The 26,060-nt window shown below is 43.6% G+C and overlaps 1 protein-coding gene across 7 annotated transcripts in view; it reads right to left on the bottom strand.

Moving 5' to 3' along the window:
• Window positions 1-26,060, bottom strand: part of SYTL5 (synaptotagmin like 5) — a 161,733-nt gene that overhangs the window by 29,850 nt on the left and 105,823 nt on the right. For 4 of the 7 annotated variants that reach the window (XM_037902284.2, XM_037902273.2, XM_043538037.1 and 1 more), the window contains exons 7-9: window positions 16,451-16,607; window positions 9,577-9,709; window positions 5,436-5,542 (exon numbers count right to left, since the gene is read on the bottom strand). In XM_037902284.2, coding sequence (XP_037758212.1) covers window positions 5,436-5,542; window positions 9,577-9,709; window positions 16,451-16,607 — 397 coding nt within the window. The remainder of the gene's footprint in view (window positions 1-5,435; window positions 5,543-9,576; window positions 9,710-16,450; window positions 16,608-26,060) is intronic. The other 3 variants (XM_043538038.1, XM_037902280.2, XM_043538036.1) reach the window with 1 other exon arrangement.

Here is a 26,060-nt window from a genome sequence, read left to right as displayed (position 1 = left end):
CCAAGCACCCTATATTCTCAGTAGCACATCTGAATTACCCTATTCTGCTATTACTGCTAGGCATCTTCACACACGTATTTAGGTTGGGAAACAAGGGAGGGACGGAGTAGGTGTTTTTCAATCTTAAGAAAATAAATATGTAAACTGGATGGCTTTGGATACCAGTTATGGGTTATGGAGGCTTCAACCTTTAAGTCATCAACTAAATTCAGCCCAAATCATAGAATCATAGAATCATAGAATATCAGGAATCCATAGAATCCATAGTGACCACAAGTTATTCCTACCATTAACTAGCTATTCAGTGAGCTGAGTTTCTGATCTCAGTCCAGTTTCTAATGGACATGTTTACATAACAACTAATCCGCACCACTAGTAATATTAATTTGCATCCTTGTTGGTAATCGTAGCAGACAGACAAAGGACTGATTAAATATAAAAAAATATATAAAAACTACTTTTTGACTGGTATTTTGAGTGCTCCAAGTCATGGTTGTGGACATTGAAAGAAACGTGTCCTACCACTGTCTGTGCTGAACATAGCAGCTGAATAAACAGAAAAATGTGGTTTCCAGAAAAGTCATTCAGGAAATTTTCAAGAAGATTAAATTCATAGTTCTTTTTTCTTCAGCATTATAAAATTTTAACAAAGAAATTATATTTCCATAGATAGATAGATAGATAGATAGATAGATAGATAGATAGATAGATAGATAGATAGATAGATAGATAGATAGATAGATAGATAGATAGATAGATAGATAGATAGATAGATAGAATTTGCATTTTAGTAAATTACCTAATTCTTACACCTTAGGTAATTATAAACTAAAACTATTAACTGAAACTTGAAAGCAGATGATTAACAGGAATGTTAGCTTTTGATAAAGATTGAAAAAAACCCAAACAAACAGAAAGTTACCATCCTATTATGAGTCATGTGGAGACTTCATGGGTTTTAACAAGCATTATAGATGTAAGCAGAATCTGAATGAGTTCTCCCCTGATAGCCAGCTGGGATGGGGAGAGACTTCAGGAGCAAACTGTGTTTACATGAACACACCTACTCTGCCTAAATATCCAGCAGATAGAGTGGTGTTGCTCAAAGTGATCAACGTTGGCTGGTGTTGGGTTACAAATCACTTTAGCACTGAATGCAGAGGTAATGAAATGTTATCAATTTTGTTGTCTTGATTGTATGAATAAAGGGGAGCAAAACTATGCTTAACCTGTCCCAAATGAGGGGGTCACCCTCAACTGAAAGGACCTCGTAAAGCCAGGGGCTCGAATGCCAGACCCCTGTAAAAGTAAGAGAGGTGGGGACAGGTATCCCTTCCAGGAGGTGTGGACTCTCCTGAAGTGTCCCCGGTCTAGTTTAACCTGTTCCTCCCCACTGTTCAAAGATAGAGCTAAATAGGCTCCATTAGGAGCCTTTGGTATTTTAAGTGTTCAAAGCTTACAATCACTTGTGGGGACAGCGTTTCTGTCAAGCCTAAGAGCTGAAAATCACTTGAGCTTCCACCCAGCTCTTAGAGACTGACCTGCAGAGATCATAGCAGAGAGGCAGGTGACAGAAGGTGACTGGCTAGCGAAAATGAGCAGCTGGCTGGGCGGCCAGCAGTGCAGAAGTGCTCAGATGGTGGAGCAAGCAAGGTGCCTTCTTCCCTGGATGGGAGGTGAATTCATACAGATGCACCTCTGAACTCTGGGTCCTCACTGACCAAGGGCAATCACTGTGAGTGGGGTATGGTGAGGGAGCAGAGAGGGGCACAGAAAAGGAACTGTTGGTTGTAGAACCTAAGAACATAAGGCAGAAGACACTGCCCCATGCACTCTGGGGTGGGTGTCCTGCTCACAGTTTTAGGTTTATGAATCCTGATTGTGGCATTTTCCCTAATTAATGTTGGATGACTTCCCTCCTTTCATGAAAAGATTCTTATCTATACTCAGATTCTGTGCTTGTGAGTGGGGAAGTATTGCCTCTCAGAGACACCCAGGGGTGGTGTGTAATTTTCCCAGGTTACTGGGTGGGGGCTCAAACCCCTGGATATTGAACCCAGCCCTGGCTGCTGCTGGCTCCACCTGGCAGAAGGGTTACATAAAGGTTATCACTGACATTTTCAAAGCTGCTGTCATTAGCTTTAATGGGAACTGACCACCCACATCTCTTAGGCAGAAGTTTTGAAAATTGGAAGACAGCATCCAAATTCCCCTTAGGGCTTTGAGAATCCCACCCTACATGCTGATCTAAAATACTGCTGTCTTTCTCCCAAACCAAACGGACCCTTATCTCCTCCAAGCTCGGTCTCACAGCTTTTTATGCAGGCCAGGAGAACAGAGTGGCAACTGGGCACGTAGGGAAACGTTTTGGGTTAGAATTGTTAACATTTGTCAATGGATTCCCAGTTATTGCATGGCAACTCAATTTCAGACAAAGGGTATGTCTGACTGCAGCTGGTAGTGAGCCTCCCAGATAGACAAGATTAAGCTAGCTTGGCTCAAGCATGCTAAAACTAGCCATGCAGATGTGGTAGCACTGGCAGAGGCCTGAACTAGCTACCCAATCTCAGATCAATGGCATTGGGTGGGCTTGAGAGCCTGAGCCTGCCACCCATGTTGTTAAGTTCACACTGCTATTTTTAGCATGCTAGCTCAAGCCAAGCTAGTGTGAGTATGTCTACAAGGCTCACTGCCAGTGGTGGTGTAGACATACCCACAGAGGGTCAAGTCCTTCACAGGTATAAATCAGGGTAGCTCCCTTGACTTTCCCTCTCCCCACTGACTTCAATGGAGCTACCCTGATATTTTGAAGGAGCAAATATAGAGACACAGTCAGGACTATTTTCTCCCTTAAAGTTATACAGAATACATTTATAGTTTAATGAAAAAATAATAGTTTTTGATTGCCCAGCAAATAAATGTGGTGTATGAAACTTGGATCAACATTTTCAAACTTGGGTGCCTAAATATGGCTTTGGATATCTAATTTCAGACAGCCACGCTTATACATTTTGGCCATCTCGTCCTCCTTGCCAAAGGAACTATGAAAATCTAACCATTAAAATCTGTAACTCAACTTGTACACACTGTGAGCACATTCTTGAAACCAAGAGATTGCTTGGAAAGCTAACATTTCGCCTCAGACTCTCTCATTTGCCAGCAGAGCCACAGTTCATTTTACATGGCAGCAGCAATGTTTCTCAAGGGTGCTATAGAAGCACAGCCACATAATTGGTTACTGTTGCTTATTAAAGTTAGAAGTGGTAAGAGACTAAGTAATCTTCATTGTCTCTGTCAGGGTTATAAAAATACACCCAATCCAATTCCTTCTACTAAAATGGCTGAGGAAGTGGTGAGCAGTGCTTTGTATTACTATAAAGTGGCTGAATAGGTGTTTCTTAATAGACCTTTAAAAACTAATTTAGTTTGCTCTGATACACTTTTGAAATTGCTTGTTTTAATTCCCTGCTTTTCCCTGTTCTGACAGAAGTATTTTTGTCAGTAACCCAAACACACACAACTAGAGGGTTCTCTCAACTTTGAAGCAGACACCACAATTAACTCCCCCACCCCCCAGTGCTCCTTGATAAATGTATTTCACAGTATTCAGCTTTTAAAGTCTATTTGGAAATTGCAACCAAGAAGCATCATAGAATCAGAGAAAGAAAAGACCTATCAGTTATCCAGTCCATCTCCCTGAAAAAGGAAGACTGTGTCCTACCAAAATCACCAACAGCTGATTGGGAGCAAGGGAGGCAAGTGCCCTCCCTCACTCTTTCAGCCCAGTTCATCCAGGCAATCTGCTTCTCGCATCCATGCAGGACATCCCCCACACCAACAGCAGCTCCAACTATCCAGGAACAGATACTTCAAAGTCCAGCTACCACCACCAGCTGGCCAGGCATAAGGGAGATACAACCTTTTCAGCCTCCAGAATTTGATTCTTCATTTTGCACACTACCCCTGAGATGCCTCTCACCTCCCACACCACTTTCAGGGAACCTAAAACACTGTGAAGGCCACAACCTTAGCCCCACAAGCACAACATTACTGCATCCCCAGTCTCTTTGGGACAAGGGCTTCCAAGGTGAGTGTTTTTGTCTATCTTAGGTACTTATATACCCCCTATCACTAGGGTATTTGAACACCTCCCAAACTCGAATGAATTTATTCTCACACCACGCCTGTGAAGCAGGGAAGTGCTGGCATCCCCACTGTACAGCTGGGAGACTAAGTGACTTGCCCACAGTCCCAAGCCAACACCCTAACCACTGGACCATCCTTCCTCTCTGGTAGGTTAGGCCCAACTACCCCTTGATACCAGCATGGATGTCTGTGTGTAGCTACAGGTGACAGAACATGACTGCCTGGATTATTACTTATAACACAGTAGTGCCCGTGAGGCCTAATCAGGATGGGGGGCCCATTGTACTAGGTGCTGTACACACACAGACATGATCCTGGCTCTGCAGAGCTTACAATCCAAGAAGACAAGTGACATATGAAGGGTGTGGGGGGGAGAGGAATACAAGTCAAATACATACAATTTATATATATAGATATCCAGTTGAAAACTTAAAAAATAGTTATAAATACATAAAACAAGAGCCAAATAACCCCATCTGTGCGTCACACATCACTAACTAGTTGATTTCTTATAGGCACTGAGGCCCAGGTGGGATTTGGATATATTTTGAGGAGGAGAGGGAAATGGTTTATGGATCAGTCTGTGTGCAAGGGGAAAACATGGAAGTGGGCACGGAGATGTTTGTGAGAAACTGCAAAATAGTAGGAGGTGACTGGCATCACTGGGGAGCAGAGACCGGGAGGGTGACGTGTTGCAAGACTAGAACAGACAAGCAGAGAGGGACAAAGCTGAAGAGCTTTGATACTGAGTATAACTCCGAATAAAAAAATAAAAAATCCAATGAAGCAAGAGTTGGTGAAGATCTGAAGTGTTCAATGCACTACATGAATGGTATTCTAAGATGAGACTCCATCCACTTACAAACTAAAAAATTCCCAGATGAATAGCTATCGTATCTACCATAACTACAAAGAGCCTTAACTACTGTATAGCTATTACTTGGAATCAATCCATACACATCATGCTTGGAAGGTAATGTTGCCCAAGGATATCATTTGTTAACGGTCCACAAAATTCCACACAATTGAGGCACCTTCTTAACAAACTGACTCCCAAACACATTTGTCTCCATAAGTCCAAGAGTCTTCTACTCCAATCTTTAATACTATTGTAGTGTGCGGTGCTTTACATTCTGCAACGACTGCAGCATAAGCTAGATGCAGGCTTGAATTTATACAAGTCTGAGTTCACTCTCATGCAGAACTAGGAGTTTAAAGATTATGCCGACTTCAGAAGCTAGAGTGACAATTTTTCCACCCTGTGAGCTTTAATGTCACTTCTAACTCACCAGGTCCTGGTCTAAAGCGTCAGGTACAGATTTACTTCTTAAGCTTACAGCATCCTTGTTTTCTTCTGAGAAAGACCCACTCAAATCTATCTCAGATCTACTGAGATCTGGAAAACAAAGGGGAAAGGAAGGTGTTCATTAATATACAATTTATACAACAAATACTGTTCTTTTCATATTGTCACTTTTTAGTAGTTGTTGCTACAACACCAAAATGATTTTTTTTAAATCAAATCAAAATAATCTCCATCAAGGTATTTGTGCCATGGCACCCAATTGTGGTATCTGAGCACCTTCAGCTGAATGATGGAAAAATAATTTTTACCATAATATTCAACTTTTTGGATACCTCCCTTCCCTCAGTACTATTATGTGCTATATGGGTCTGTCCCCTACGGGTCACACACTGTTCAGCCTTTGGCCTTCTCATGCAGGGCCACCTGCTTGGGTCATTATGATATCAGGGACATAGGCAGCAGGAGCTCTGGATGAATCTACATGTTCACAATGACTCCTGCAACCCTTCACCTCAGCAAATAAGAAGAAAAAAACTCAGAGTCCAAAGTTTCAATGTTGAGTGAATAATGATACAGTGACCCTGGGAGCTCCTCATACCAACAGGCCCGTGGACTATACCCATTATCATAATTTTGCCCATGATGTAATAAACTGGTACCCTGGCATTACCTTTTGCAGTAACTCACAACAGGCCTGACACACTCATTGCCCCACCACACTGTTGTCATGATATTCATTTAAGACATGTTTTGTAATATATCATTTGAAAATTAAGAACATGCTGGTCATTAATGACACTGGGAAATGTAGGTAACACAACTGTATGTGAAATTATGGATACTCTCTGTTATTGTGTTTTGGAGTCTGTAAACAGACAAAGGAGTTAAAACAGGTGTTTTCCTAGACAAAGGAATCAGTGTTTCCTCTAATTTTTTGGAGGTGATGTGTGACACACCACCTTAATATTGGTGCACATAACCAAATTCATGTGGTGGGGGGTGGGGCTGAGGGGTTCGGAGTGTGGGAGGGGGCTCGGAGCTGGGAGAGAGAATTGGGGTGCAGGCTCTGGGGTGGGGCCAGGGATGTGGGGTTTGGGGTGCAGGAGGGTGCTATGGGGCTACATCAGGGAGAGAGGACTCCCCTCAGCTCTCTCTCCCTGCAGCAGCACCTGGGCTGGTAGCTCTGGGGCTGAGGCCCCAGGATAGGTGCCCCTCCCCGGGCAGGTCCGGGCTGCGGGAAGGGCACCCGGGCTGCGGCAAGTCAGGGCACCCCAGCCATGGCAGGTCCAGGCTGCGGCTGGGTTCAAGCCAGGGGAGGGGTGCCCCAGCTGCGGCAGGTCCCCAGGCGGGTTCCCTGAGCACCTGCGCAGCACTAAGTAGGCTCCTGCACGGCCGCGCAGCTTACAGGGAACTTAGAAAGGAATGTGTATTTATTTCTCTGACCTGCTTGATCACAGGCAACCATGTTTACATATAAGGTAAACAAAGCCATCAAGCTAAAAAGCAGGAGAGAAGACCACTTAACGATCACAATGAGGGACAGAATCTGCAGCCCAGGAAGTCTTCCTGGCTCTTGAGACAGAGACAATGAACGTTGGTCAATATAAGACAAGCAAAAAGCCGTTTTGGTTATCCATCACCAGGGAGAACAAAGAAACCAGCGCTTTGTATCTGTGAATGACAGGTCCTCCTGCTAAACTAGCTAGTTTGTTTTGTTTGTAACCCATTCAGACCTCTTTCACTCTTGCTTGACATCACATAAATCTCTGTTCTTTGTTAATAAAACTTAGTTTGACTACAAACCGTCCCAGTACTGTGTATTAAGGTGGCGTGTATAACACCAGCTGAGCTAACAAGCTGTTGTGTACACTGGCTTTGGAGGCAGCAAACTTGGTGTTACCTCTGTGAGCGTCCGATCAGAGAGACTGGGCACCACAGGGGAGATGGTTTCAGGGAAGACCTGGGACTGGAAAGTTTGCTAGCACTATCCTGCAAGAAGTAACCACGCTGGTGGAAGGCCATTTTGTTGTGTGCAAGTTGTTGGTGTCAGGACTCCGAGCCAAAGCTGCACAGCATAGCACAGAGATAACCAAGATTACAGGGCAGGTAGTGACAGAACCCCTTCCTGGTCTGGGTGAACCCCCAAAACGTCACAGGCACCAGGAGGCAGTGAAGGTGCCTCTGTCTGGTACTGCTGGTTCCCATGTGGAGAGGAGAAGGGAAATCTCTCTGGGACATAGAAGACCCTGACTTACCAGGTAATGGCAAACGGTGTAAAACGTACTGGCTGCTTTGTGGAAGCATTCTCTTAGTTTTCTCCTAAAGAATACTCCACGCTGCTGCTGCTGTTCCCCATACAAAGGGAGGAAGCCCAAGACCTAAAGGGACTCCCTGAGTGGGCTTGGAAGTTTTGACTTGATCCCTCCACCCTGGGATGTAGCTGGTGCTCGTTTGGGGAAGGATTTCTCTAGTCCATCTTTGAGATTCTCCAATAGAAGAGGAAGCTGCTGGGCCCAGGGCGGGTGCGTCTCATGTTCCTAGCCTTGTGATTTCTTTCAGTTTCCACTCCACCTTGGTCAAATTAAGCCAGTTATCAATTTCCAAAGAGACTTTATTGCATCAGGTAATGTGAGAGGGAGAATCCCTCCTTGCACAGAGAAAGCAGCCGTCAGAAATGCCTCTTCCTACAGATGTAGTGCCTGTTCAAAGGTACTTTGCTGCTTTCAAGCAGAAAAAATCTAAGGTGAAGAACATACCGTCTTTGATTAGCTCTGTGAGATATGTTACCCAGTCTCTGGTACAGGTTAACCCCAGCTGAAACAGAGTGGCTGAGCCCTGCTGTGATTCACAGACTGGCTTATAAATCTGAAAGGCTGAACAGAGCAGATTATGGGAATGGCTGAGTGACAGGACGTGAGAGGATAAAGGGACTTCTGCCTTCCGTTTCAGATGAGAAAGAGAACAATCTTCACCAGTTTCTGTAAAATGGCTCTGGGTGCACCTTACTGTGTGAATATCATCTACTCACCATCCTCCAATGAAAGAATTACTTTATCTGTCCCTCTGCAAGAGGTAATGACAGGGTAACAGTTTATTACATCCTGGGCAAAATGAAATCATGGCTATACTTCACAGACCTGATTCTCCACTGCCCTGCATGTTCTGAGGCCATTTGAACTTGTGCCAAGGGAGTGTAAAATGCCATAAAACCAGAATGGCACAATTATATACAGGTGTACATGACCTCACAAGGTCAAGTTTATTAACTGATGGACTCTCTCAGCAAAGTACCACTGAGCACAGAATGTTCCATTAGCTGAGAACGTGTAATGTATACAATGCTAACACAGATGACATTACATGGGGTTAGGATCTAAATTTCCTCTAAGCTGTGCGGCCACGCAGCTGCCTATTAAGCACCACGCAGGCGCTCAGGGCTGCGGTGGGGACAGATACCTCTCCCCAAGCCCCAGACCTGCTGCGGTGCCCCTCCCCCAGCCCAAACCCAGCCTGGCCCTGATCTGCCCCACCCCAGAGCTTGCATCCCCAGGCGAAGCCCGCACCCCCCCATACACACCTCAACCTTCTGCCCCAGCCCTAAGCTCCTCATTCCTGGTCCCATCAAGAGCCCGCACCCCCAGCCAGAGCCCTCAGCCCCCCGCACCCTAACCCTTTGCCCCAGCCCTGAGCCCCTCATCCCCGAGCCTACCCCAGAGCCCTCACTCCCCCACACCCCAACCCTCTGCCCCAGCCCTGAGCCTCCTCCCACACTCCAAACCCCTCAGCCCCACCCCCACCACATGAATTTTGTTATGAGCACCAATATGGAGGTGATGTGTCACACATCACCACCATATTGGCGCACATAACAAAATTCATTCCGCACATGTATGGGAAAAATTAGAGGGTACACTGGTTAGGATCACAATTTTTCCCATATGAAACAAGTGAAAAGTATTTTCTTTCCTATTGTAAACCTGATATTTTCAAAAGTAACAACAGTAAACTCAACTGCACTTATATTTGACCATCTATTACACAATAGAGCAACAGAAAAAAGGGGTGGGGAGGCCACATGAATAATAATCTCACAGAAAGAATTAGGACTACTAATGAACACTTACCTGATGCTAGAGATGCCCTAGAAACTGCTATTGAAGGTGTTCCAGATGCATTCCTACGGTGTTTCTTCACTAAATCTTCAGGTACACTTTCACTTGCAGACACAAAAGGGCCATTTTTTAAACCAGGGTCCTGCTGAATAAGAATAATATATATTCCATAAGCATTGAGTCATATACGAGCAAGCTTATTTATGGTCAGTCTGAGGCAGCACCATTACAGTCTAATTCCCATAACCCAAAAGAACACTATGAGTACACAATCACTTATTAAATATTTGTATTATAATTAATCAGCATTGGGGCCCCATTGTGCTCAACATAATACAAAGGGAAATGACAATGCAATCCCTGCATACAACCTCAGCTTTCACTTTAAGGGGACAAGTGGTGCAGGAAGGGTGGGGGGAGGCAAGGAATACAATCAAATATATACATTTGCCATTTTTCAAAATTATAAATATACCCGATCTACACAGTTTTTATACAAATATAGCTTTGTTAGTCAGGTGTGTGACTCATCTGACATAACTATAGCGGCACAGTCATACTAGTATAAAAGTATTTAATATCCGTGCCGTTCCTATACGTAAATAGCTACAGCTATAACTGCATCCACACTAGAGTAGTTATACAACTTTTGTGCATAGACAAGGCCATAGACAAAGTAAGTGCCAATTTACTTATTTGCCCCTGAGCCAAGCCAATATAAATTTACTGTCATGGTACAGGTGGTTCATAAGGAGAATCATAGAATATCAGGGTTGGAAGGGACCTCAGGAGGTCATCTAGTCCAACCCCCTGCTCAAAGCAGGACCAATCCCCAATTTTTGCCCCAGATCCCTAAATGGCCCCCTACAAGGATTGAACTCACAACCCTTGGTTTAGCAGGCCAATGCTCAAACCACTGAGCCATCCCTCCCCCCAGATCTAAAGGAGAAGAAATGGTAGAGCCCTTAATGATGAATTCAAGGAAGGCATTCTGTGCATAAAGAGCAGCATGGAAGAAGGTGCAGAGAGCAGCTGAAAAACACACAGGCATCTAATGTACAGAAATAAGAATATTATAATCAAATACATGTTATTACCAATTATTGTGCAAGGCACTGGCAGAGACACAAAAGAAGGCAGAATCCTTGCTCCGAATAGCTTTTACTCTCAGAATATAGACAGTAGGTAGGAAAAGGGGGAACAACAAAATATTAAGGTAGTCAGCTGGTGATGTAGTGGTTGGCTACCTGCCGATAATGTAAAGTTTTTAACACAAAGGTAAACAAACTTATCCTACCCACAATCTGTCTGTTTTGAAATTTTAGAGTGTAAAGTCCTCGGAACACAGACTGTGCTTTCTTTTGTATTTGGATAGTACCTAGCACATTGTGGATGCCACTGGATATAAACAACATCATAGGCTTGATAGCATATGCCGGCTCATATGAATTTGTGGGTTTTCATTGTTAAATATCCCTAACAAAAAAGACTAGTAATTGTTCTAGCCAAGAAAGACATCCTGTTACGTGGGGCGAATGGGGGGTGGGGGGGAAGACTACATCGCAATTAAAAAAAAAAGAAACCTTTGGTGCATATGTAGTAACTACAAGAACTACTAGAGAACCATAGGCAACATGAAGGAAGCTGGTCACGATATCAGTATCTGTAGACAGATTGCAATGTCCCACCTCTAGCAATCTATCATGGAAGCCACTGGGAAGAAAGCATACCTAAGAAAGGTTCCTGCCTTTACAATGTCCCGGACTTTACTAAGCATCACACCTGTATAAAATGAAGTGGCAAGTCACTAACAATTAAAAGCTTTCCCTCCTGCATGCCAGAATCAGGCTAATGGCAATACTGCTTATTAGGAATCAGACTGACTATTCAGACTCATTTCTGCAGCTCAGATATGGTTAGCACTTGCAGCTGAACCTCTCTATGCCTGCCTTTGGCAGTTGTGTATTCAGGAAAGGCAGGTCGTTCTCTCTCAACAACACAATGTTAACTCACTAACTGATGCTCAGCACAATTGAGATGAACATCCTGGAGCTCAAAGTGAAGTTAAAGGGGTATTTTTATAATCATGTGGAAAAAGCGTCACTGAGCCAACTGAAGGTAATTTTGGCTACTGTCTTCTAGGCATTTGCAGGCACTCTTTTCCATTACAAATTTTGTCCACATTATCAATTTAAATATATGCATAGTCAATATTAAAGTAGGAGAATAAAAAACAGAACAAGAAACTATCTTGATGGACAGAGTGAATCTCAAAAGCTTGCCAATTTTTAGTTAGTCCAGTAAAAAAAAAGACCACATAAGACGTAATGGGGGATTTATATCTATCTATATACAGAGAAAGTAATATCTTTTATTGGACCATCCTATGTTGGTGAGAGAGAGAAGCTTTCGAGCTACACAGTGCTCTTCTTCAACTGGGCTATATCTTGTCTCACTCTCACCAACAGAAGTTGATCCAATAAAAGATATTATCTCAGCCACCCTGTGTCTTTAATATCCTGGGACCAACACAGCTACAACTACGCTGCATATACTGTACACACACAGAAGCAAGGTGGGGAAGGTAATACCTTTTACTGGACAAACTTCCCTTGGTGAGAGAGACAAGATTTCGAGCTACATAGAGCTCTTCTTCAGGTCTGGGAAAGGTACTCTGAGCATCACAGCTAAATGCAAGGTGGAACAGATTGTTTAGCATAAGTAGTCAACACATATTCTAAGGGCGGCAAAGAGTCCTATGGCACCTTAGAGACTAACAGACGTATTGGAGCATAAGCTTTCGTGGGTCACCCACAAAAGCTTATGCTCCAATACGTCTGTTAGTCTCTAAGGTGCCACAGGACTCTTTGCCGCTTTTACAGATCCAGACTAACATGGCTACCCTTCTGATATTCTAAGGGACCATTCAAGTTGAAGTGGCTCATTAATGCCCCTGTAGTCATAGAACAAAGCCTGCTCTCTCTCTCACACACACATCCCTCTTCAGGAAACACTTAAGTGTCAGGTGGGATTAAGTTAAAACAGGGAATCTCAGTCAGTGTTAGTACAAAGGCTGCAGTCATTGCAAAATCTAAAATCAGACAAATCTCAAGGATAGTTGCCTTCCTGAAAACATAAATGAAGGATAATTATTATTACATCCTTCTCAGATCAACATTTGTGCACAGGGCAGAAACTAGTCTCTTCCATCCCTCTGTCATTAGCTGCTGTTTCGATCTGCTCTATACTGTTGGGATCAACTGTTCTGCCCTTGCTGCTAGTGGTTGTTCTTAAAACTTCTCTTCGGTGTCCTTGTTTCCTCACACTAGTTGGTTTCCACTTAAAAGCTTCATGTGGGAGTCTGGGTTTTGGCAACTGGAGTATCTGCCCCAAATATGTCCAGCACTTCCTTCTGATTCTAGTGGCGATAAGCTGCTTGTTGGTGATTTGTCTCATCTTTTAATTGACGCTAAAGTCTCTCCATCCAATGCCCAGAATCTTTTGTAGGCACTTAATTTCAAAGGCATCTAGTTTTCTAACGTTTTAAGAGCTCACCAGCTCTCGCAGCTGCATGTTAGCACTGAGATTACATTTACATTGAAAATTCTGAGTTTTGTTTTGGTAATGTATATCTTTGATTTCCATAGTTTGTCAAGTTTAGTGAATGCTGTGGATGCCTTTCCTAGCCTTGATGTCACTTCTTTCCTGTGGTCTCTCTTGGCTAGTATATAGGGTCGCCAACCCTCCAGGATTGTCCTGGAATGTCCAGGAATTAAAGATTAATCTTTAATTGAAGATTATGTCATGTGATGAAACTTCCAGGAATGCATCCAACCAAAACTGGCAACCCTACTAGTGTAGTACTGCCCAGATAAATGAACTGTTCTACTTTCTTGAGGTTTTTGCCTTCTATTACGATGATACTGCTTGATGTCTGGGTTTCAAGGATGTTTGATGACCCCTCCTTGGCCTTCGCAAAGGCATCTGCCTTCGTAGCTTTTCAGGAGTGTTGCTTGATAGCATGATAACATCAGCAAAGTCTAGGCCTTCTAGGCATTTGCCATTATCCATGACACACCAGTGTTTGTGTTGCTAATGCACATCTTCATTATTCAGTCCATGGCGATGCAAAACAGCAGCAGAGATAGAATGCAGCCAGGCCTCATGCCAGTAACAACAATGAACCACTCTGTTGTTTGGTTTTTCACCCTTCCATCGCATTTTGCTTCACTGTACAACGCTGTGATGATGACGACGACTTTAGCTGGAATTTCATAAGACTAAAGACTATTCCGCAATGTATGCCTATATAGGCTGTCAAATACCTTTTGAAAAAAAAATCAGTGAAATTGGTAAGGGGAGCTTGGCATTTTATATGTTTGTCCACTACAGTCCTTAGTGTGAATATCTGATTTACACATGATCACTTGGGCCTGAATCCAATCTGTTCTTCCCTAAACATTGCATCCACTGCCTCTTTTTTCTGTGTAGTTGTAGTATTTGCAATAAAGAAGATTTTCCCTACAAAAGAGAGTAGTGTGACTCCTCTCCAGTTGTTACAGTCAGTCAGATCACCTTTTTGGGGGCAGTCTGACAATTAATCCATGTTTTCACTGGTCGAGGGGGAGTTTTTTTTCCTGAGACTTCGTTGAGCCGTTCTGCCAGTTTCGTTAGTCTGGTAATGTCATGTGCGCTTAGCATTTCTGCTGTGATTGGATCATCAGCCTCTGCTTTGTTGTTTTTCAGCGTCTTGACTGCAGCTTCTGACATCTCTATTGGACCGATGTTGAGATCAGGATGATTAGCTGCTATAAAACATTGTAAGGCAATTTTGGAATGAGAAACCTCCACAAATGTTAGGGATTTGTACTAATTAAGCAGCAGTAAGAACAATTTCCTTGATCACATTGCCCTGCTAAATGACTGATGGGGGTTATATCTTTTACCCAACACAACAGAACTGCGTGAAATAGAATTGTACTAAAAGACTGTATTTCCGCCTGGCACTTTCAAAACCTGCACACGTACATCACTGCTTATAAACAGATGTCTTGCAACAGCTATCACTTCTTTATTAGGTCTCGCCATTTTTTTAAAAAAAGCAACAAAATAGAGATTGACATAAGAATGTTTGTAACGGGGGGCTTGGAAGGCCAGTTGGAGCGCAAGACTTCCTGCCCCCTGCTTCTGTGGTCGATGTGCCTCAGCCTTTAAGGAGGGAGGGTAGCGGGACCCAGGCACTCCAACTCCACTGGGTCCCAGCCCAGGCCCTGTGTAAGTCAACCTCTGAGTAAAGGAGCTCTCAGCGGGGAGTCTATGTCCACTGCCCTGGGCTACTTCCCACTGTTGCCCCTTCAGTTTGGTGTGTAACCCCTATAGTACAAGTTCCTGTGATGCTTGTCTCTAGTATTGCCCCCCTGGGCAGCGTCCTGCTGCGGTTCCAGCTTCCTCTGGCAGGGCAGCCATACGCTTTGTGGGGTGGGAACCCCCGTCAAGATCTCAGTGCTTCAGAGACCCTGGTTCCTTGTAAGCTGGGTGCTCCTAGACCTCTTTCGCTGCCTCTTTTGGCCAGGAAGACGGTGCTTGGTTCCAGTGGCTACTTCGGGTAGCAAGCTAGTGATCCTTCCCTCAGGTAGGGAAGCAGCTAACGCCTCCCTCTTCAACAGTCAGCCCCGAACTGAGCAAAGCTCCCTCCTTGTCTCTCCCCTCCAGGCCTGGCACTGGCTGCAGGTGGAACGGGGCAAAGCTAGCTGGGCCCAAAGGCTCTCTTTAATCCCTTCCATGCTGATGGGCAGTTTCTCTGCTTCACCACACTGTTGTTCAAAAATCAGGACACACTTGGAATTGTGAGGAGAGGATCTGACTGTGATGGAACCGCTCAGCAACCTAGCATTTGTGCAACTGGGATTCGTTAGTACTACAGATCAAACTTGTCCTGAATGAAGGAGAGAAATCTTTGGGAAGACTCACTATCTCAGAAGAAACAACACACCAATATCAGCAGGACTCCTTCCCCAGAACAGAAGTTCATTTATGCGAAGAAAGGAGAAGGTCCTTCCTCTCATTCACTTTGCTGTCATGCTTAGGCCCTGCCAGGGAAGGCGGATATGGCATTCAAGAATGTGACAATACCTCTCTGAGGGAAAGAAGTGGTGCTTCCTCCGGGGGCCTTAGAGAGCTTAGCACAGCATCCAATCCTTAACTGACCCTTTGATCAAGAATCCTGGACAAAGGTACAAAGACATTTAAGAAGCTAGGCCCAGAAACCACTTGAATGTTCCCTTTCATGCCCAGCACCAGCCAGAGGAGTTCTGGGAGCAGCTTTAAAGTCCCAACTTTGGGAGCCTGGAGCTCCGCACAGTACCCACAACAGAAGCAAGTCCTTCACACCTGTACCAGCCTCCTGATGTCAACAAAGCCTTCAAACTTGAACTCCTGTGACTCAGTTTTTCTCAGCTGGTTGCCTACCTGGCTCTCCTGTCAAATTCCTTCTGCTATCCTCCCACTATTTTCCTTCAATCTTTCCCTTCACAGCCTCCCTTGGGTTAAAACCTTGTGGAAACTGATGAGTGTGGATGCACCATTACATCTTAAGTAGTAATTTTTAACATTTAAGTAATAACGGTCAATAACAGGACATTTTAGAATGAGAAAAAATGTTTGTCAATCCAAAAACCAGGTCATTGACAATGAGTTTAACAGATTTCATTATGGTGAGAGACTGTCACTTGTCACAACAGGATTAAGGAATAAATAGCATTATCTTTGGCAGGCTTAGCCTTTCTTGGCTGCAAGCTCATCAGATACTGACTGTGGTGTGCATGGTTGTGGTGTCAGTGATGTCTGAGGGGGACATGTGTGCAGCTAGTAGCATTGCCACATTTACCCTGCCGTAATCTGAAGTCACGCTGCGTGTGCTCAGTGCTGGTGACCTCGGACGGACTGGAGTGGAGGCATTGCTTCGGTTCCCAGAGCTCACTGTGCCTTTCATGTTACCGGGAAGGGTCTCCGGGTCATTGTTGTTCAGCGAAAGAGTGCTCCCCCTGAGGAGACAGGACAAACAGATCCCTGCTTTCAAAACATTGGCAACACAGCAAGTGAGAAAAATAGGAAACAAAGTTTACTAGAACTCTCTTATACCATATAAACTACATATGATCTACTGTAAGGATGGATCAGCTACAAACACCACATGGAAAGCATCTGGTGGCACGGAAGGGAAGAATTAGGTGACGGTTGGTTGGAGATATTGTCTGTATACATTGCTTGATGCATTTATTCTCAGAATTAGGAAATTTTTAAACATCCCTCTGGCATACAGCATTAATATAATCCAAGAACTATACAAGATTTGTTTTCCTGCATGTTTATTTCATAAGTACACTTATTTCCAGCAGCTGATTCATTGGTTTTGCACATGGCATTCCCCATCACACTACCCCTTGCTTCGCAATAGAAGTTACAGCGGTATGATGGTTCTGGATGCACCTGCAGATTCTTTCAGTGCCAACAGACACTTCAGGTGAGTCGGCTGGCTCAGCTGCTCCAAACCTCTCCATCTATCTGTCTGCTCCTCCAGAGGGACAATGCGCCGCACTGTCCCATTTACCTTGTACTAAGAGTTCCTGGCCTGACCGGGCCAGCAGTTCCTACATGACTCGGCTCACTAGTGAAATCACATCACATTTTTTTGTCAAGCTTGCAGCCATTCAACAAACCTGACAGAAAGGAACAGCATTCAGAATACAGGAATCAGACTATTGATACTCAATAGCGTTATCATCTCTAAATGGGCACCGATACAGTAACTCCAGTCCCTGCCAGGAGGAAAACCTGATCACAGGAGATCCTGGGATAACAACAAAAAGGTGACGGAAGGAAAACTGAACTGAATTGACATTTTCACCCACATAAACAAAATGTCACTAGCCTGCTTAATAAATCTTCAGGGGTCTGTTGGAGTTCCCTTCATGCTAGACACGACACATGAAGGACACCTTTGCTTGGTTCATCCCGTCATATCATGTTTTGAATAACCGCACTGAAAACCCCTTTTGCCACATTGGAGACTTTTATAAGAGCTGCTGCTGAACTGAGGAACAAAATTCTTGACTGTGACAGCTCATGTCCCTCTAGTAACTTAAGTTAGAATATAGATGCATGAGACCAGTGTTGTATTCAGACTGAACATATCCTATTTGGAGAGTTTAATACCCCTTAATAAGAAAAACACTTTGATGTCTTATCTGTGAATGTAAGACTAAAATACTCTGCCACCCCAAAGAAAATTAAATATTTTAGGAACAGCAAGGAGGTGACCGGTGTGCACTGAAAACCCCTGGATTTTAGTTCAGTGATGACTTCATTATCTTGACGTGTTTGTGAAAAGCTCAGATCAAAGAATAATTTTTAGGGTTCTCTCCCAACCACCTCCCCTCTCCCCACTGCTTATATAAAGACCTGACTCAGTACTATTAGGAAAGAAAGCTAAAATTATTCTGTGTCAACTGTGTTCTAGTGTCATTGTTGGGTTTGGATTCTCAGACCTCCCAACTTTCAAACTTGCAATACAAAATAACCAGAATGTGGAACACTTGGGTTTTGTTGCATGTTGCACCATAACTGAAAGATTTTAATGGATTTTAAACTATAAAACCTGTTCTTTAGGATGTTTTCTCACTATTGGAATTAAAAATAAAAGTTGTTCAAAAAGAAAGCTAGAGAAACAAATTCCATAATGTGTAACCATAAGAACACCTATGTGCATCATCAACCAGATTTGAAACAAGGACTTTCAGACACGCAACACAGACCTCTGCTACTTGAGCATATTTTCTCCTTTACTTCTGTTTGGGTCAACTGCTAGAGGGGAATGTGACCCATTTTGCCACTCGTTTACAAAACTATTTGCTAGACAGTGATGAAACACTGAGAATCAGGATTTGTTGATTCTGTTCCTGGCTCTGGGAATATGTCTACATGGAGTCAGAAGGTGTAATTTCCAGCTTGAGAAGACATACCCATACTAGCTCTAATCAAGCTAGTGTGCTAAAAACAGAAGCACAGTCACTGTGGTGCAGGCAAGCAAGAGGGCCCAAACATGCACCTAGGCAGGGCCGTCTCTGGGGTGGGGAGTGCAGGCCCTGGACAAATCATCCTCCACCGGCTTGGGAGCCTTGCTCTGCATCAGCGACAGTTGGGGCCCCAGCTGCACTGCAGCACCCCTCACACTCCTAGTTCCTGCATCTATGTCTTCCGGGACCAAGCACGCCGGCCAATCACACTGGCCTGCAGGGCCCCCCAAAGCGCAGGGCCCGGAGCGGTCGCCCTGATTGACACTACCCAAGGGACAGCTCTGCACCGAGGGTCTTGGATAAGATCGTGCTCAGGCGGCTAAACTGTCCCACTGCTCACACAACCATGGCTACACTTCTGTTTTAGCATGCTACCTCAAACAGAGCTCACAGGAGTATGTCGACTCAAGGCAGAAATTACACGTACCAGCACCCGTGTAGACATACCCTGGGAAGGGAGGCAGTCCTGCAGTTAGAGGAGTTATTACCAGCGTGTTAGCCAAGCACACAGATTGCTGTTCATTCAGTCTGAAAGGGCAGGGTGGCTAAGTAAATGAGATTTAGCTCTCCATTTTGAAGACCTTGGTTCTTTTACCATTTATGCTAGAAGTGACCTTCCGCAGCCTCATACTGAATTGTCAAATACCCATGTATCTTTGTTGGGGTGGGGTAAGCCAGTGGAAGAAGGGAGCTCATGACATTCTGGCACCTTTCCCTAAACCGAAGGGTGGTGGAGTGAGAGTATATTCACATTCTTTTCTTCCTTCCCTTTTGTTGAATACTGTTTGGTTTGGCAAGGCTGCTGAAAGAGGAGGCCAATTTATCCAAAAACGGCAACAGAGAAAAATCCAGGACATCGTTGATGTTTGAAGAAGCTGTTTAAGATTTTTTTATGATGATGATGATGATTATTATTATTTGAACATAACAAAGGCTATATTGGGTCAGACCAAAGGTCCATCCAGCCCAGTATCCTGTCTACTGACAGTGGCCAAGGCCAGGTGCCCCACAGGGAGTGAACCTAACAGGTAACAATCTAGTGATCTCTCTCCTGCCATCCATCTCCACCCTCTGACAAACAGAGGCTAGGGACACCATTCCTTACCCATCCTGGCTAACAGCCATTAATGGAATTGACCTCCATGAATTTATCCAGTTCTCTTTTAAACCCTGTTATAGTCCTAGCCTTCACAACCTCCTCAGGCAAGGAGTTCCACAGGTTGACTGTGCGCTGAGTGAAGAACTTCCTTTTATTTGTTTTAAACCTGCTACCCATTAATTTCATTTGGTGGCCCCTAGTTCTTATATTATGGGAACAAGTAAATAACTTTTCCTTATTCACTTTCTCCACACCACTCATGATTTTATATACCTCTATCATATCCCCCCTTAGTCTCCTCTTTTCCAAGCTGAAAAGTTCTAGCCTCTTTAATCTCTCCTCATATGGGACTCGTTCCAGACCCCTAATCATTTTAGTTGCCCTTTTCTGAACCTTTTCTAATGCCAGTATATCTTTTTTGAGATGAGGGGACCGCATCTGTACGCAGTATTCAAGATGTGGGCGTATCATAGATTTATATAAGGTCAGTAAGATATTCTCTGTCTTATTCTCTATCCCTTTTTTAACGATTCCTAACATCCTGTTTGCTTTTTTGAGTGCCGCTGCACACTGCATGGACGTCTTCAAAGAACTATCCATGATGACTCCAAGATCTTTCTCCTGATTAGTTGTAGCTAAATTAGCCCCCATCATATTTTATGTATAGTTGGGGTTATTTTTTCCAATGGGCATTACTTTACATTTATCCACAAGAAATTTCATTTGCCATTTTGTTGCCCAATCACTTAGTTTCGTGAGATCTTTTTGAAGTTCTTCACAGTCTGCTTTGGTCTTAACTATCTTGAGCAGTTAAGTATCATCTGCAAACTCTGCCACCTCACTGTTTACCCCTTTCTCCAGATCTTTTATGAATAAGTTGAATAGGATTGGTCCTAGGACCAACCCTTGGGGAACACCACTAGTTACCCTTCTCCATTCTGAAAATTTACTATTTATTCCTACCCTTTGTTCCCTGTCTTTTAACCAGTTCTCAATCCATGAAAGGATCTTCCCTCTTATCCCATGACAACTTAATTTACGTAAGAGCCTTTGGTGAGGGACCTTGTCAAAGGCTTTCTGGAAATCTAAGTACACTATGTCCACTGGATCCCCCTTGTCCACATGTTTGTTGACCCCCTCAAGGAACTCTAATAGATTAGTAAGACATGATCTCCCTTTCCAGAAACCATGTTGACCTTTGCCCAACAATTTATGTTCTTCTATGTGTCTGACAATTTTATTCTTTACTATTGTTTCAACTAATTTGCCCGGTACTGTCGTTAGACTTACCGGTCTGTAATTGCCAGGATCACCTCTAGAGCCCTTCTTAAATATTGGCGTTACATTAGCTATCTTCCAATCACTGGGTACAGAAGTTGATTTAAAGGACTGGTTACAAACCATAGTTAATAGTTCCACAATTTCATATTTGAGTTCTTTCAGAACTTTTGGGTGAATGCCATCTGGTCCCAGTAACTTGTTACTGTTAATTTTCTCAATTAATTCCAAAACCTCCTCTAGTTGCACTTCAATCTGTGACAATTCCTCAGATTTGTCACCTACAAAAGACGGCTCAGGTTGGGAATCTCCCTAACATCCTCAGCCTTGAAGACTGAAGCAAAGAATTAATTTAGTTTCTCTGCAATGACTTTATCGTCTTTAAGTGCTCCTTTTGTATCTCGATCATCCAAGGGCCCCACTGGTTGTTTAGCAGGCTTCCTGCTTCTGATGTATATCTGACTATCTATAGAGATTCTATGGAACATGTGGATTCATTTAAGATTTTTATTTCATTTGATTCTACATTTTCTTTCACATATAGTGCCATTCCCCTTTCCCCCGCACGACCTGTTCTGTCCTTCCGATATATTTTGTACCCCAGAATGATTGTGTCCCAATGACTGTCCTCACTCCACCAGGTTTCTGTGATGCCTATTATATCAATATCCTCCTTTAACATGAGGCACTCTAGTTCACCCATCTTATTATTTAGACTTCTAGCATTTGTGTACAAGCACTTTAAAAACTTGTCACTGTTTATTTGTCTGCCCTTTTCTGATGTGTCAGCCTCTTTATGTGAATGTTTCTCATCTGATCTGGCCCATACTTTATCCTCTTCCATCCCCTCCTCCTGACTAAAACCTAGAGAATCTCTAACAATAGACTCTCCTCTAAGAGAAGTCTCTGTCCGATCCATGTGCGGCTCTGCAGCAACCACCCTCCCCCGTCTCTTAGTTTAAAAACTGCTCTTTGCAATTCCAAGCATATGTATAGGATGGTTAAGAGAGACTTTGATGCTATTTTTAACAATTAGTATTTAACTCTTTACATTAACAGAGTATACATAATAAATGTACCTTATGTATGTGGCATTGTTACTTTTTTAATCTGATGAGATATGAAGAAGATACTATACTGTAAGGATCAACATGAGCTGCTCCCTAGTCATTCCAGACACCACTATCTCAATTAATTCAACCTTTCCTGTAGGCAGTGAGGTAATTCAGTCATCCAGACAGAGTCCCTCCTGAACACACAGACATGTAAAGATGTGCCTTTAGTAGCTCTATTGATAGAAGTCACTGATTTGGATGGTGAGGCTGAGATGATGGTAAGAGGTGAAAATTGCCATGCTGAATCAACACTGATTGAAGAAATCCTGAATCTTGCCTAGGGCCGAGGCCACTACATGATGTTTAGACCAACTTACAACCCACCAGAGCATTCCTAATGCCCATGGCCTGCTTCAACACAATATACGAATGGCCAATTCATTAGCATTTTGTTGTCATGTTTACATCATTTTAGTTTACATAAGTGTATAAATAGACAATACTGTACATAAAAACAACTTGTTTAAATACATATAAAACAAGCTGAATTTAAAATATAAATCAATACAGATGACTTTAAATCTTATTAAAATATGTAAAATTTGTTTGGCCCACACAAAGTTGTGCTCAGGTTCATGTGGCCCTCCTGTGTAATAAGGTTGGGCACCGTTATTTTAGATGATGCCCAAAGGGGAAAGTACTTTTGAAGGTTCTGATGAGTACCTGTAAGTTTGCCCTCATGTTTACCCTCTCTCTCTCTCTCTAAGGGTATGTCTACCCTGCAGATGAAGGTGAAATTGCAGCCCAGCAGGCATACTCATGCTAGCTTGAACCTGGCCAGAACAGCTAGCTATCGTAGTGTAGACATGCCATCATGGGCTAGAAACCAGACCAGAAGTCTGCTCAAGGTTCTGGACACGTACTCTGGTTACTAGCCTGTGCTGCCACATCTACACTACCTTTGCCACCCATGATTAAAGATAGCACAGGTGTGCCTACTCGTGCTACAATCACACCTTAACTTGCACCGTAGACATAGTTTATGGCTACATCTACACTACGAGCTCAGGGTATGATTCCCTTGCTTGTGTACACGTACCCATATTAGCTCTGACTGAGCTATTAAAGTATAAATGGCAGTGTAGCCACAGAAGCACGGGTTACAGCAGAACAGGGACAGTTTAGCCACGCGGAGCACATATCCATCAGTTTCAGGCAGATTTGTACTTGGCCTGGCTAATCCATGCCTCTACAGCCACTATCCCTGTGACCACGACTACCCTGCTACTTATACCCATACTAGCTCGATGGGAGTTAGTGAGAGTATGTGTACTTACAAGCAGGGGAATTACACGCCTAACTCGTAGGCCTAGACATAGCCTAAGCTTTTGTACCATGCTCACTGCGGCGTATCTGAATACCCACTGCAAAGTCTATTCTGCCTGCTTTGCAAAACACATACTACAGAAGGGAACTTTAATGAACTGGGTGATCTAATTCCTGTTCTATCTTTGGACATTGCATCGTACCAATGCTAAGCAGTAAGACAGATTCTTGAAAGCAAAGCTCTCTGTCACCCCAATCCTTCCAGTTAAGCAGAAAAAAAATACAGGTACAAAACAAAAAAGAAACAGCAAAGAGCCCACATCTGTTTTAATAAAACTTCAAGGCACAAATCTTGGCTGTGTACAAAAGATCCAATTACCTAAAGGAAACTTTTGGATTCTAGACAAGAGTTGACTTTAAGGTTGGCCTGGCTAATGAGATCTGTTCAGAGTGGATAAAGGCAGATTGGGAGAGTTCAGGGAGATTGTAAACATCAATCTTTCACCTCCTGAAGTACAATTAATAATTATAGTCAATAAATCAAAAGCCAGGAGGGAAATAAGTCGCTTATTTAAATAACAGGACTCATCTGTAATACATCAATTATTATGATGTTCTTTTCACCTAATACCATTCACAATGAACTTGTCGTAATGCTGCCAAGGAGATGAATAGTCAAGCTGCTGTTCATTTAATTGGCTTGGAAGTTTTGTATTTGAAAAAGCTACCATTTATGTTTATTCCTGGAAGAACATAAATATTGTTGCAGTTTTTTCCCCATCATCTGGGACCAGATTTTCAAAAGAGCTTAGATCTTATTTCACACACCAAATTAAGTGGCCAGATCTTAAAATCTATGAACATTGAAGGCCAGAAGAAACCATTATGATCATTTAGTTTGAACTCTTGCATAACACAGGCCCAAGAACCTCACACAATAATTTCTACATGAAGTCCATAATTTCTGATTCAGCTATAGCATATTTTTTAGAAAGACATCCAGTCGTGACTTAAAGACCTCAAGTGAAGGACAATCCACTATGTACCCTGGTAGATTGTTCTAATGATTAATTACCCTTGCTGCTAAAAATTTGCACCTTCTTTCTATTCTGAATTTGTCTAATTTCAGCTCCCAATCACTGGATTTCATTATGCGTTTTTCTGTTTACAATGGAGTAAAAAGTGGTGCTGCTCTGCAGTGCCATCTTCAGGGCCCCGGCTGGGACTGCAGGACCTCCCACCTGAGTCTGCAAGGGTCTGCAGCCTACAGCCTGTGCTGTAACTCTGCGTCAGTCTCTAAACAGTCATGTAACAAAACAGCAACTCAGGATTTGGCTGTCTGTGCCTTAAGACAGAGAGGAGGAAAAAAAGAACCTGAAATGCAAGTACTTATTTGCAGTGCTTAGAATCACAGAATCATAGAATATCAGGGTTGGAAGGGACCTCAGGAGGTCATCTAGTCCAACCCCCTGCTCAAAGTAGGACCAACACCAACTAAATCATCCCAGCCAGGGCTTTGTCAAACCTGGCCTTAAAAACCTCTAAGGGTGGAGATTCCATCATCTCCCTATGTAACCCATTCCAGTGCTTCACCACCCTCCGAGTGAAATAGTGTTTCCTAATATCCAACCTAGACCTCCTGCACTGCAACTTGAGACCATTGATCCTTGTTCTGTCATCTGCCACCACTGAGAACAGCTGAGCTCCGTCCTCTTTGGAACCCCCCTTTTGGTAGTTGAAGGCTGCTAACAAATCCCCCCTCACTCTTCTCTTCTGCAGACTAAACAGGCCCAGTTCCCTCAGCCTCTCGTCATAAGTCATGTGCCCCAGCCCCCCAGACATTTTTGTTGCCCTCCGCTCGACTCTCTCCAGTTTGTCACCATCCTTTCTGTACTGGGGGGACCAAAACTGGACAAAATACTCCAGATGTGGTCCCCCCAGCGCTGAGTAGAGGGGAATAATCACTTCCCTTGATCTGCTGGCAATGCTCCTACTAATGCAGCCCAATATGTCATTAGCCTTCTTGGCAACAAGGGCACACTGGTGACTCACATCCAGCTTCTTGTCCACTGTAATCTCCAGGTCCTTTTCTGCAGAACTGCTGCTTAACCAGTCAGTCCCCAGCCTGTAGCAGTGCATGGGATTCTTCCATCCTAAGTGCAGGACTCTGCACTTGTCCTTGTTGAATCTCATCAGATTTCTTTTGGCCCAATCCTCCAATTTGTCTAGGTCACTCTGGACCCTATCCCTACCCTCCAGCATATCTACCTCTCTATCCAGCTTAGTGTCATCCGTGAACTTGCTGAGGGTGCAATCCCTTCCATCATACAGATCATTAATAAGATGTTGAACAAAACCGGCCTCAGGACTGACCCCTGGGGTACTCCACTGCCAACTAGACATCGAGCCATTGATCACTACCTGTTGAGCCTGAAAACCTAGCCAGCTTTCAATCCACCTTATAGTTCTTAGGTCAAGGCCCTGGCCTGGGCTTGGGTTAGCCCTGAGGAGCTACTCCTCTGTCCCAGTCTCACCCAGCTCTGCCCCTGACCAAAAGCAGTCATTCCTTCTTTAACTGGCCTTCTGGTTCTTCACTGGTGAATATTTCTCTTGGCCCTTCTAGGCCTCTGGAAGACTGTCGTGTTGGTCACCTGGTCTGAGTGG

Source organism: Chelonia mydas, chromosome 1 (assembly GCF_015237465.2).
Source record: "Chelonia mydas isolate rCheMyd1 chromosome 1, rCheMyd1.pri.v2, whole genome shotgun sequence".
In the NCBI taxonomy this organism is placed as follows: domain Eukaryota; kingdom Metazoa; phylum Chordata; order Testudines; family Cheloniidae; genus Chelonia; species Chelonia mydas.
The sequence above is the reverse complement of the archived record's forward strand: the minus strand, read 5'-3'. Positions and strand labels throughout refer to the sequence as shown.